At 42.0% G+C, this 14353-nt stretch overlaps 1 protein-coding gene across 1 annotated transcript in view; it reads left to right on the plus strand.

The window, feature by feature from the left end:
• The window catches only part of gabpa (GA binding protein transcription factor subunit alpha), an 80318-nt gene that overhangs the window by 49444 nt on the left and 16521 nt on the right, over positions 1 to 14353 (plus strand). The window contains exons 4-6 of the mRNA XM_039743418.1: positions 1990 to 2074; positions 2293 to 2544; positions 6458 to 6652. Coding sequence (XP_039599352.1) covers positions 1990 to 2074; positions 2293 to 2544; positions 6458 to 6652 — 532 coding nt within the window. The remainder of the gene's footprint in view (positions 1 to 1989; positions 2075 to 2292; positions 2545 to 6457; positions 6653 to 14353) is intronic.

Genomic DNA, 14353 nt, shown 5'->3' on the forward strand with positions numbered 1-14353 from the left:
TTTACTTTGCATGTAATCTCGGTAATGCTTGTGTACATGAAAAAATTCCACCACCATTTTCAACCTCCCTAAATGCAAAAAATATCATTTTAATATAAAGTTTGATAATAAATAGAGATAAATGATTGTGTATCAATCACCTAAGATGAGAGAAAAAAAGAGATATTTGGTGCCGATATTTAAGAATAAGGGGGACGTGCAGGACTGCAGTAACTACAGGGGAATAAAATTGATGAGCCACAGCATGAAGTTATGGGAAAGAGTAGTGAAAGCTAGGTTAAGAAGTGAGGTGATGATTCGTGAGCAGCAGGATGGTTTCATGACAAGAAAGGGCACCACAGATGCGATGTTTGCTCTGAGGATGTTGATGGAGAAGTACAGAGAAACCCAGAAGGAGTTGCATTGCGTCTTTGTGGACCTGGAGAAAGCATATGACAGGGTGACAAGAGAGGAGTTGTGGTATTGTATGAGGAAGTCGGGAGTGGCAGAGAATTACGTAAGAGTTGTACAGGATGTGTATGGGGGAAGTGTGACCGGGTGAGGCCTGCGGTAGAAGTGACGGAGGTGGGATTACATCAGGGATCGGCTCTGAGCCCTTTGTTATTAGTAATGGTGATGGACAGGTTGACAGACAAGATTAGACAGGAGTCCCCGTGGACTGTGATGTTTGCTGATGACATTGTGATCTGTAGCGAGAGTAAGGGAGTAGGTTGAGGAGACCCTGGAGAGGTGGAGATCTGCTCAGGAAAGGAGAGGAATGAAGGTCAGTAGGAAGAAGACAGAATACATGTGCATGAATAAGAGGGAGGTCAGTAGAATGGTGAGGATGCAGGGAGTAGAGTTGACGTAGGTGGATGAGTTTAAATATTTGGGATCAACAGCACAGAGTAATGGGGATTGTGGAAGAGAGGTGAAAAAGAGAGTGCAGGCAGGGTGGAGTAGGTGGAGAAGAGTGTCAGGAGTGATTTGTGACAGACGGGTATCGGCAAGAGTGAAAGGGAAGGTCTATAGGATGGTCGTGAGACCAGCTACATTATATGGGTTGGAGACTGTGGCACTGACCAGAAAGCAGGAGACAGAGCTGGAGGTGGCAGAGTTAAAGATGCTAAGATTTGCATTGGGTGTGACGAGGATGGATAGGATTAGAAATGAGGACATTAGAGGGTGAGCTCAAGTTGCACGGTTGGGAGACAAAGTCGGAGAAGCGAGATTGCGTTGGTTTGGACATGTGCAGAGGAGAGATGCTGGGTATTTTGGGAAAAGGATGCTAAGGATAGAGCTGCCAGGCAAGAGAAAAAGAGGAAGGCCTAAGAGAAGGTTTATGGATGCGGTGAGAGAGGACATGCAGGTGATGGGGGTGACAGAACAAGATGACGAGGACAGAAAGATAATGGAAGAAGATGATCCGCTGTGGCCACCCCTAACGGGAGCAGCCGAAAGAAGAAGTAACAAAGAGATATGACATTTGAAAAATTATTGCACAACTGGAAGTGGTTCTGATGCCCTTTTCCTCTATCCCGGTATACAAGAAAGTCAAGGGGAGCACACTCACGAATTTTTAGTGAAGCTTCTCTGTAATTGAAATTTAAGTTAGTATTGCCATCTGTAAGCAGTGCAGGTACCGTCACAGTGGAAATCTTTTTCACAGGCAGCTTCTCATTCTGGAGTACTAAATGGAGACCATTTATATGCAGTATAGTGCAGTATTCATAAACTGCGTAAGCTGAATCTTACGAGAGAAAAGGAAACGCAGTACAAATCAAACAAGAACAGTGCATAGACAAAAAGGCACTGTACAAAAATGTGTAATGTGGGATATGGTTGTGTGGTGTCGTGTGTGAATTTGCTGACTTGAGCGACTGAGTGGCTCCCCCGTTTGCTGAATGAAGCTTTCTGTAAATTTGGGATCTTTCTTGGACCCATTCATGCTGGTGCTGCCTTTGTTTTCTGTCAAATAACCACTGCTTTTTTTTTTTTTTGCATCTGCAGCTGGATCCCGACCACAGCCTTTTTGACCAGGGTGTGAAGACTGACGGGACGGTTCAGCTGAGCGTGCAGGTTATCTCCAGACAAGGTGAGCGAGTGTTTGCTTAAGTTATGTAGGCTACCTGTGCTGAGTTTTTGCTTTTTGGTCAGAATTTTGAACTTCTAATTAATATATGAAGGATTTCCTGTAACCTGCTGATATCTTACAATATTATTTCAAAGAACTCTTAATATATCAGTTACAATAAAAACTAAACCGTTCAAAGCGTTTTTGGGTTATTAACACTTGCTCTTCCACTCCCAAAGGTGTAGAGCCCAAGCTGAACATTCTGGAGATTGTGAAACCAGTCGAGACAGTCGAAGTAGTAATCGACCCTGATGCTCATTCAGGGGTGGCGGAGGAAGCACATCTTGTAGAGGAAGGGCAAGTCATAACTCTGGATGGCAAGCATTTGACGGGGAACATTATTGCGGATGAGACATCGGAACAAGTGACACGCTGGGCTGCTGCTCTGGAGGGTTACCGCAAGGAGCAGGTCCGCTTGGGAATTCCCTATGGTAAGGACGGCACTGAAGGTTAGAATCCAGTGGCCCCATTTGCTTAGTTGTAACTGTGACACGCTTCATTACTTGAATAATATTATTAAAATGTAAACGTATGCTGCAATTTAAAACTCTTGAGAAACATGACTGTGTTTCTACCAGGGAGTCACAGTTGATTGATTTGCAGTAAAATGATCATGTGTGGTGTTAACAGCTTGGAGACCTAGAAAGCCGAATCTATGAAACTGCAGCACTACAAACCGCACCAGTGCTCTACCCAGATTTTGTAAATACTAATTCAAATTGTATTTCATATATTTTTCAGTTACAGTAAATATTATTTCAGCTGTTTTGGCATTATATTTTAATAGCATAGCTTGTGGCCACTTGTACAAAAGTTAATGGCTCCTGTTCATACATTTATCGTTTTTACCTTTTGCCCATTTGTTTGTAGGATATTTGACATAAGTGTTCTCATACATGGCTTAAAAATTAAGATCTTGTTCTTGGGGTTGATGATGGTAGATTTTACCATATGACAGGAATACAGGCTGCCTGCCCTCCCACTTTATACAAAAGTGCATTTTTTTCAGACAATGACCAATAAAATGTGCTTTTCTTGGGACAGGAGCTTGTAATAAGTATGGATGTTATTTCTTTTATTTACCCTTCTCTGAAAAAACTCCTATCCCTGTCCAATTTTAAGGCGTAAGGAGCTTTGTTAATTAGTAAATGATCTACTAATTACCATATATACTCACGGATAAGTCGGGACTTGATTTTAACGTATAATTTCTGGTATTCTGTGGTGGGTTGGCGCCCTGCCCAAGATTGTTTCCTGCCTTGCACCCTGTGTTGGCTCCAGCAGACCCCCATGACCTTGTGTTTGGATTCAGCGGGTTGGAAAATGGATGGATGGATGGATTTCTGGTATTTTATAATGTCGATCATATAAGTCAAAGTCATTGGTCCAAGAGATTACGATATGCTAACGCCTACCCGAGAGAGTAACCATGGGGCACACGGCCTTTTTTTTCTACGTGGGTGTGGCAATGCACTGTATCAGTGTGTGCGCTCTCTCTCTCTCTATCGTGCCTACGTGACCACGCGGTAATACCCAAACTATTCCAAAGCGACGTTTTCACTGATTTGTGTCTCTCACACCCTCATGCACCTTTCTCGTAAGAGCATCCCTTATCTACGATGGAGTGTTCGATCAGAAGAAAATATAAAGCTAGTTTTAAAATAAACGTTGTTGAAGTAGCGAAAGAAATTGGCAACTGTGCCACTGCAACAAAATTTGATGCGTGTGAAAAACTGATGCGAGATTGGAGGAGGCAAGAAGATGTTCAAAAAAAAAAAAAATTAGAAAGTGTCCCATTTTTGAATGGGCGTATAAGTCGGGGTCTGATTTTTATGATCGATTTTTTGAGTTTCAAGACCCGACTTATACGTGAGTGTATCTTCTTATATAAAACGCTACAGTGGCTGTTTGTTTTGTCTGTCCAAGATTTTCAATCGCCTGTCGCTCGCAAACCGTTTGAACTATTGACTTGATATTTGGTACACATACTGTGTGACATCTACTATCCGCTTTCGGGGCGATGATTGACCTCCAAGGTTATTCCTCATTTTATTTTATTGTAGAATCGACTGTCGGCAGCAGCCAGCAGGGCAGCCATGCAGTGCATGTGTACAGGTGCCATTCTTATTCCCTCACACCTCCACTGTCACTTCCCCTACCTTTTCATATCTTAAAATCATTCCTGAGGCAGATTGAAGACTTGAGTGCCAGCTTAAGTGAAAAATGAAGAAAAATGTACTAAGTAATTGCAACACAAACACTGACTTAATCAGTTTAAATGCGAAAAGATGCCGATGAGAAGCAGCGGGCCGCTAGGGTGGAGAAAAGAAGAGTTGCTCAGAAAGCAGCAAGCGCATCAACCTCTGAGCAAACAAACGCTAAACGTACAGCGAAAGAGCGTGAAAACTATAAGTCAAGTGTATTCACTGCACGTTATTGTGCACTGCGCCGTTACCGGTACGGTAATAAGAAGCGGGAGATGCAAATGTGGCAGTTTTGAGTTTTCCAGTAATGTAGTTAGTACTGAGTATAAGTGAGAGGAGACATGTTTTTGTCGATCAAACGCTGAAATTTTTATTTAAGTTAAAATGACTAAAAAGGAGCAAGGAGTTATAGCAATTTGACAACACACTGCTGTATTTTAAAGTTTTTTTTTCTAGACTGCACTCCAGGGGCCGCATGCATAAACGGTGCGTACGCACAGAAATGTTGCGTAAGAACTTTTCCACGATGTGTAAAACCTACACTTGGCATAAAGCCATGTACTTTTCCACGGTACCTCATACCCTGTCGTACGCAAGTTCTCCGCTCGGTTTTACAGACTGGCGGCACCCAGCGTCAAAGCAGTGCTACTGTTCCTGTGTGGTTACTCTTTATTTTCCTGATGCGGCTTTATAAATACAGTACGCTGAAACTAACCGCATATAGTTGATTAGTGTAATGCATCTGATTGTAATTAACTTGTAACAATGTAATGGCCCCGGGAATAGCCATAGTGTTCCAAATACCGTAACTGCTTTAGCGTTGTTACTCTCACTGCACCACCTTCTTCTTTCAGCTCCTCCCGTTAGGAGTTGCCACAGCAGATCATCTTTTTCCATATTACTCTCACTGCACCACTTGGAGTATTTATATCACTGTATCTGAGTGTGAATCACAGCAGCAGCTGATACGAAAGAGAATTATCGGTATACAGCATCAAACCCACGCTGCCTCAGCCACGGCAAAACGTTTCAAAGCCTTTCCTGTACGGACCTCGCGGTTCAGAAACCGTTTCATCCCAAGAACTATAAACGCACTCAATCAATTGCTCCTTGTAGAACAGTCTGTACTTCTAAGTACAATTACCCCACTTTAAACTTGCACTACAGTTATAATATTACACAACCTGCGCCACTTTATAAAGCGCATATTTACATATGATGACGGTATCATTTGTAAGATGAAATGCAGCAAAATATGTTGATTATATTATACAGATAAAAACTTTTACTTCATTTAAATAATCTGTATTGTTAATAATTAAACATGTGAGAACACGGTGCCGCAGCGCTAGCTAGTTCACGTATTGTTCCTGCCTTGCGCTGTATATTTGTTGAGTCTGGCACGACACTGGAAGGACAGACGAATAGAATAATTAAACACATACTATGAAGATATTTCAATGTTCCTTAAAAGTTTTGAAGCATCGTCGTCGTAGAGAAAAGCCAAACAAAATGACCCCTTTTATTGGCTAACTAAAAAGATTACAATATGCAAGCTTTCGAGGCAACTCAGGCCCCTTCTTCAACCGGAGTTGCCTCGAAAGCTTGCATATTGTAATCTTTTTAGTTAGCCAATAAAAGGTGTCATTTTGTTTCGCTTTTCTCTACATTCATAATGGCTAACACGGTACAACACCCTAGTACTACAGACATACAAGAATCAACAAATAGTATGTTTTTTCTTTGCCTCCACTTGGTATTCGCTGAAATTCTTATATTTTCCCCCCGTGCTTTTCCCCATTTGTCTTTTCACAGAAGGCTGAGCTTAATGGTGATTTATATTGATTTCAATATTCATAGAGGCGTAATTCTGGGAGGAGTTGGGGGCGGGGCAGCAAACGCGTGCACGAGCGTTACTTTACACGCTGACCGGGATTTATGGAGCAGAAGAACGTGGAAGTTGGAGTACGCGCAGATTCCTGCATCTAGATTTTTCTGTGCGTAAGCACATTTCGGCTTTTGTGCTTACGTCATGTTATAGTGCGAATTCTATGCATGGCGTTATGCATGAGGCTCTAGGGCTATAATTGCAGGACTGAGGTTCCATATCTAATGTAACCTGTTTGGTTTCTTTCCTCAGATCCAGTGCAATGGACAGCAGATCAGGTGATTCACTGGGCAGTGTGGGTGATAAAAGAGTTCAACATGGTGGAGGTGGATGTAGGTCGGATTCACATCCCGGGTAGAGAACTGTGCAGCTTCACCCAGGATGAGTTTCTGCTGCGTGTTCCTCATGGCGAGATCCTATGGAGTCACCTGGAGCTTCTGCGTAAATGTGAGTAGGCCAGGACTGCTGGGTACAGCAGAGTGAACGGCAAAAGAAGTTAGTGGGTTTTGTATGTTCTCTGTATCTCTATTGCACATACACCATATTTCCAAAAGTATTGGGATGCCTACCTTTATACACACACATGAACTCTAATAACATCCCATGGGCTTTAATATGAGGTCGGCCCACCCTATGCAGCTCTAACAGCTTCAGCTCTTCAGGGAAGGCTTTCCACAAGGTGTAGGAGTGTGTTTATGGGTCTTTGTGACCAGGAGAGCAATGGTGAGGTCAGACACTGATGTTGGACTAGAAGGCCTGGCTCGCTGTCGCAGTCTCTGCTCGGATTCATCCCAAAGGTGTTCTGTCAGGTTGAGGTCAGGGCTCTCTGTGCAGCCCCACCAAACTTGCTCCTCCATTTCTTTTTAATCCTTGCTTTGTGCACTGGTGCGTGTGCAGTCGTGTTGCCAACCCCAAACTGTTTCCACAACTGTTCACTGTTCTTGAGCTTTTTTTTTTTTTGTCTGTAGCTATTGGCTCTGCAGAAAGTTGGCGACTTCAGTCCACCTCAGAATGTGCTGTCCCCGTTCTGTGATTTGCCATGGCCTACCACTTGGTGGCTGAGTAGTTGTTGTTGTTCCCAGTTGCTTCCACTTTATTATAATATCGCTAACAGTTAACCGTGGAATATTTAGTAGCGAGGAAATGTCACGAATGGACTTAATGCGCAGGTGAAATCCTATCACGGTACCAGGCTTGAATTCACTGAGCTACTGGGAGCGACCCATTCTTTCACAAATGTTTGTAGAAGCCGTCTCCATGCCGAGGTGCTCGATGTTATCTACCTGTGGCCATGGACGTGATTGTAGCACCTGAATCCAATGATTTGGAGGAGGGTCCCACTACCTTTGGCAATATACAGTCAAAGTAAAAAGTATGTGAACCCTTTGGAATGATCTGGTTTACTGCATGACATGGTATAGAAAAAAATCCCTCCCCCTTTGAAATATTTCCATTTCTTTTGCTTTACCACCTTTAATGAAAACACACACACTACTAATTTTTCCAGCTTTACTTGCTCAATACAATCTATAACATCCAAGTGAAAGATATTACAGCTACAGTTCAGAAGGATGATTAAAAACATGGAGGGATGGAGACCAAAAACCATCTCAAAGGCTTTATCAATCCCATAATAAACAAGTGGCAAGTGTTTGGTACTACTAGGACCCTCCCTGGATCGTCCAAACTGGATAGAAGAGCAAGGAGGACACTGGTAAGAGAGGCTACCAAGAGGCCAGTAGCCACTTTGAAGGAGTTACAGGATTTGAGGGCACAGAGTGGTCATTAATGGTGTGCATGTAACAAGAATTTCTCAAGCACTCCACAATTGTGGCTTGTTCGGGAGGGTCACAAGGAAAAAGCCACTTCTCAAGAAAGGCCACATGAAGGCTCGTTTGAGCTTTGCCAGAATGCACCTTGAAGATTTTGATACCAAGTGGAAAAATCAAACTATTTGGCCTCGATATCAAACGGTTCACCAATGCAGCTGACCATCCACAACACACCATACCTACAGTTAAGCATGGAGGGGGCAGCATCCTGTTGTGGGGGGGCCTGGGGCTCTCGTTAGGGTAGAAGGAAAAATGGATGGGGCAGAATACTGTCAAATTCTTGAGGAAAACCTGCTACCCTCTGCCAGAAAGTTGAAGATGGGCGAAATGTTCACCTTTCAACATGACAATGACCTGAAGCACACAGCAAAATGGACCACCCAGTGGCTGAAGGAGAAAGAAGTGAATGTCCTGGTGTGACCAGACAGAGCCCAGACCTAAATCCCATTGAAAATCTGTGGAAAGAACTGAAGATAGCAGACCATCAACGCTCACCATCCAATTTGACCAAACTTGAACAGTTCTCTAAAGAACGTGGTGGGGGGGGGCGCAAATATTGAGTGGGCTCAATCTAGGTGTGCAAAGCTGATAAAGAAGTATCCCAACAGACTCAAGGCTGTCATTAAAGCAAAAGGTGGTTCAACAAAATGACATTGACATTGGGGGGTGATCCTTTATTAATCTCAGTAGGTCTTGTTTTTGATTTTTTTAATGTTTTTTCTGAACTGTAGCTGTGATATCTTTCACTTGCATGTTAGAGGTTGCATTGAGTAAGTAAGGCTGGGTAGAAATATTGGTTTGTGTGTTTTCGTTTAATGCTTTAAAACAAACAAATTGGGAATAGCTTTGAAAGGAGGGTTTCTTTTTTATACCCACTGTATGTACATTTTGAATGCCGATACCTCCGGTGACTTGCATATTGTTGCCCTGAAGATGTCTAATCATGCAACTAGGAATCACAGGGGATGACAATTACACTTAACTGCATTGTCCTTTCTTGTGAGAGAATCCTTGGGAATCCGCTCTTGAATACATACAAGCCCATCTCTATGACTTAAGACATATTTGTTGGGGAAAGTCAAAGACCAGTCTGACTGACCGAGTTGCTGTAGATGTCAAAATACGCAACCGACTGTCATGTGGAAATGTGCTGCAACTGCCTCGGATGTGCTAAGGTTATGTAAATGAACTGTCCATCCATTCATTATCCATCCCGCTATATCCTAACTACAGGGTCACGGGGGGGTCTGCTGGAGCCAATCCCAGCCAATAAAGGGCACAAGGCAGGAAACAAACCCCGGGCAGGGCGCCAGTCCACCGCAGTAAATGAACTGTACAACTGAGAATTATTAAAGTCTTGTAGTGCAAGTGGGGCTTTAGTCACTAGGCCTATCTGTAATTTGAAAGCGTTTTATAGGAGACCTGATGTTTTGGTACAACGGAGTATTTCTTAGGAACCATTTTCTTGTAGAACCTACTGTATATCCGCAAGGTCTCATTATATTCCTGTAGATGTATCTTGTGCTTGCTCTTAGGAAAATAGGCAAACACACGGTGTATATTGTAAGATATAGTTTATAAATCCACTGTAATGCCTTCTGAGGAAAAAGGAGATGCTTTTTTTTTTTTTTTTTTTGAAGACCAAGATTTGTAAATGAAACGTCAACTTACCAAAATGAGCTAATAATTCCAAGACGTTTAAAGCCACTCACCCTCTCAATGGCATCTGCCTATGTAGAACATAACAAGGCCTGCTTCCTGTTCTTGGAGTCTCTGAGCAGCCCCTTAATTTTTCTGACAGATTTTCTGTGGTTATTTACAGTAGGCTGGTACAGAGTGACTTAGTGGAAGCCCCATTGCCAGCCACATTGAGTTGGATGCAGTTTTTGGATTTTTGATTACATTTCGTCCAACATGGACGTTTATATACAGTATAAGATAAGGAAGTAATTGTCTCCAACAGAGGAGACATGTTGTCATGTTTCCAGGTCCATGTTTGTGACAACAAATGAGATCTGGGAATAATCATTTTATCACATAATCCTAGTACTATTTTTCTCGTGGTAAGAATGTTTTCATTTCGCTTGTATGACGCCATAAATAAATACAGACGGAAGATCAATACTTGTATGTGGTCCTGTTTTGAAGATACAGGAAAATCAGCTCCTGTTTTGTAACTCTGCAAACAAAATCCAAAAAAATCACCAATTTAAAATCTTGCAGAGCCAATCTGGTAAATAAGCCATCCTGCCTTACTGAACTAATTTTTGCAGAGTTCACCTCCGAGCTTTTACCGTTGTTAAAGTCATTAATGGCTTCCCTGAAATTCACTTAACACCCATGCTCCCATTTGGGCAAGATTGCAGTTCAATATTTTTTATTAATTTTATTACAATCCACACAAAGCAATCAAGTTTTTACAAAAAGAAGAATTAAGTTAAGAACAGATCGATCTCCACCCCGAGAGAGAGAGCAAAACGGCGTTAAATTTAAGGCTTGTAAACATACCTAAATTAATAAATTCTCTGTGCTTTATGAACTTATTTTAAAATATTACTGATTAGATCCTGCCATGTTTTGAAAAAAGTCTGTACGGATCCTCTGAGTATTTGATTTTTTTCAATTTCAAATAATATAACACATCGGTTTCCCTCTGACTTAAAAGAGGAGAGTTTGGGTTCTTCCAGTTTATCAGAATAAGTCTGCGTGCCAACAGTGTAGTGAATGCAATCACAATTTGTTTGTCCTTCTCCACTGTAAGCCCCTCTGGAAGAACCTCAAACACAGCTGTTAATGGGTTAGGAGGGATTGTGAGTCCAAGGCTGTCTGAGAGGTAATTAAACATTTTTGTCCAGAATAATGTTAATTTGGTGCAGGCCCAGAACATGTGACCCAGTGAGGCTGGGACTTGGTTGCAACGTTCGCAGGTTGGATCATGCCCTGGAAACATTTTGGAGAGTTTTAGTTGAGACAGATGTGCTCGATGTATAATTTTGAGTTGTATAATTGTATGCTTTGCGCATATGGAGCTCAAGTGAATTCTCTGCATTGCTACTTTCTGCTCCTTTTTTGATATATTAATTGAAAGATCTTTTTCCCAGTGTCCTCGTGGATCTTTGAAAGGAAGGGATTGTAAAATTATTTTATATACTGTCGAGATGGAGTCTAATTCCTTGAGATTGAGCAATATTTTTTCCAGCATGGATGAGGGTGCAAGATGAGGAAAATCTGGAAGGTTCTGTTGAACAAAGTTCCTGATTTGAAAATAGTGAAAGAAATGTGTAGCTGGAATGTTGAATTTGGAATGTAATTGTAAGATTGCAGTTCTGTTCAGTCTTTCTTGGTTCATCGTTGTGTGTAAGTAAGTACAGAGATCCCTCCCTGATCACAGGGGTTGCATTCCAGAACCCGCGAAGTAAAAACCATATGTTTATATGGTTTTTTTTATATATTGTAAGCCCTTATAAACTCTCCCACACTCTTATAAACATTTCTCGCACAGTTATACAGCATAAACCCTTTATATTCTCTTAGATATTAGGTAAGATGCGTTGAAATTATGTATGTAAACATAGTTTATGTACAGTAAAACCTAAATGTTATTTTAAAGATATCGAGCGTCTCCGATATCACACGTTACAGCCATTACGATAGACAGGCCACCAGCAATAAAAACGTACAATGAAAAAAATGATATGCAGTAAAATGTGTATACAGTTACACTAAACGTACGCACATGTACTAAGTATGTAGAAAATTAGTTATGGGTACTCGCCAACAATGATACGACGACTTGTCCGATAACTTTGATTTTAATTTTAACAAAGGAGAGCATTACAGCTCTTCTAAAGGAGCCTCTTCAGGGGACTGTGTAGCATCGCCATTGTCGTCTGGAGTTTCTTCTTCCACTGAAGGCGTACTAGGCGGTGTTTTGCGGGTAAGGAACATCGTGGTGGGCAGTTGCTGGCTCTGCTTTCTCATTTGTGTAAGGAGGTTTTTATACACTTCGTGGCATCGTCAAGAGCATTTCTAAATGGCAACCATCCACTTTCCTCACATCAAAACTTTCATCCATCCATCCATTATCCAACCTGCTACATCCTAATTACAGGGGGTCTGCTGGAGCCAATCCCAGCCAACACAGGGCACAAGGCAGGAAACCCACCCCAGGCAGGGCGCCAACCCACCGCAGGGCACACACACACACAACACACCAGGGACAATTTAGGATCGCCAGTGCACCTAACCTGCATGTCTTTGGACTGTGGGAGGAAACCCACGCAGACGTGGGGAGAACATGCAAACTCCACGCAGAGAGGACCCGGGAAGCAAACCCGGGTCACCTAACTGTGAGGAAGCAGCACTACCCACTGCGCCACCGTGCCGTCCACATCAAAACTTGATAGTGTAAATGTGGAAAATCCTCCATTTTTAGAATTTGGAAAAAGAAACCCCAGACTTAGACTTTTTCGAGACTTAATGGGGAAAACAACTCCCACTGCTTTAACATGATCGCAACTTTATGGGGCTAGAAAGAAGAAATCTAAATGCATAGATCGGCGGGGGGGAGAGAATTGGGGTGGGCCTTTGAGTTATTGTTATTTGAGTCTGAACCATTCCAGTTCTGAAAGCTGGTATCAGTACCCAAGTCAGAATTTATGTATTGATCCAATACTAGACCACAGGCTTATTTTCAAACTGATTGTGACAACCCACAGGCTTATTGTATTGGACCAGTTCTCGAGTCGCCGATGTGAAAATGAGTGCTCAAGTCATCGACACCTACCACTGATAGCAATTCAGAAATTGGGGTAAATTTTACAACCTGGAGGAATTCTACAGTACTGGATCTTGTCTTGCTCTGAACTGCAGTCCTTCAGCATTGTGGAGAGAGAGTGCAGCCAGTTTCCCAATGCTATGGTTTCTAGTCTCCATTAGGTCTGTGCCTAGTGTGTGTTTCACCTACAGGAGATATCAACACGACAGAGAGGTCTCCGCTTCATGCAGAGTATCAATAGTCTCATTCTTCATAGATTGAGTTAGGACCCTAAGCTAATGGGTCAGTAGGATGTTTAGGGGGAAATTAAAATTACTGCCATTGTTGAAGCAAAGTTTGAGGTTAACTCAGAAAGCAAAAAAAATGCATTTAAATTTCAATGGCCGTGCACTGCAATAATGTTATATGTTTTTATGGTCCTTCTTGCCAGGTGTGCAGAGTACAGGGAAATTCTTACTTTTATGTACTAATGCAATATGTCTCGTGTTACTGTAGTGCAAACCATTTATGATAATGTTTAACGTTATTCTGGTGAAAAAGATTGCAAAGCCTTATGTTGTGTGTCGGTGTACTGATTTGAATATATCTGAATATGAATGTCTCATAATAAGTAACACCAAACATACAGTACTTTGAACATTTCACATTGTGGGAATGTCCTATCATGAAACCTGAATCACAATATGAATTGTTTTGTGGAATAAATGAGTCGTCTCAGGCCAAGTAAATGTATTAAATATATTTGTCATTCTTGGGCTGTTCACAGTTTAAATAGAAAGATAGGACTTTATTTGCTCTCCGGGCTGGGGAGATTTGGCTTTTTACAGAAGCCCTTTATAATTACATACATGCATAAATAGATACGTATACAGTATATGCACACACATTATGGTCTGAAACGCACAACCTAAAAGAAAAGAAAACTGACTTGGCTGTCATGGTCAGAGTAAGGCACTATGTAAGCATATTACTGTTGGTATAAAGGAGCCCCCCAGTCAAGTTTCTTGATGATTTGTTGTCTGAAAGTCCTCAGTGTTGATTTGTCACAGAGATGATGTGTAGCATTGTTCATAATGGCACTCGGTTTTTCCTTAATTCTCTCCTTTGCTATGACCTCCAGGGGGTCCAGAGTGTGTCCTTTAACAGAGCCTGGCCTTTTAATTAGCTTGTTGATTCAGTGGTCCTCACTTGAGTTGCCAGCCCAGCACACCACACTGGCCATCAAAGAGTTGTAGAAGACATGAAGGATATCATTTGCCACATTAAAGGAACACAAAGGAAAAGGAGCCACTTCTCATATAGTTCCTTTGTGTGTGTGTATATAGTGTAATGATGGGTCGTTCTTGAACGAACGAATTCTTAGTGTGACTCGGGAAGAACGAGTCGTCTCGTGGAAGTGATTCGTTCAGTCGCGCATGCGCATTTGTACAACTTCCTATAGTTTCTGTATTGGAATTATCGATTCACCTGTTTCGAGTCTTCGGCTTTTTCGAGTCGTTCATTCATCACGTGACCGCCCCATAAGCTTAACCAACTCAG

The sequence above is a fragment of the Polypterus senegalus genome, chromosome 2 (assembly GCF_016835505.1).
Source record: "Polypterus senegalus isolate Bchr_013 chromosome 2, ASM1683550v1, whole genome shotgun sequence".
Classification (NCBI taxonomy): Eukaryota; Metazoa; Chordata; class Cladistia; order Polypteriformes; family Polypteridae; genus Polypterus; species Polypterus senegalus.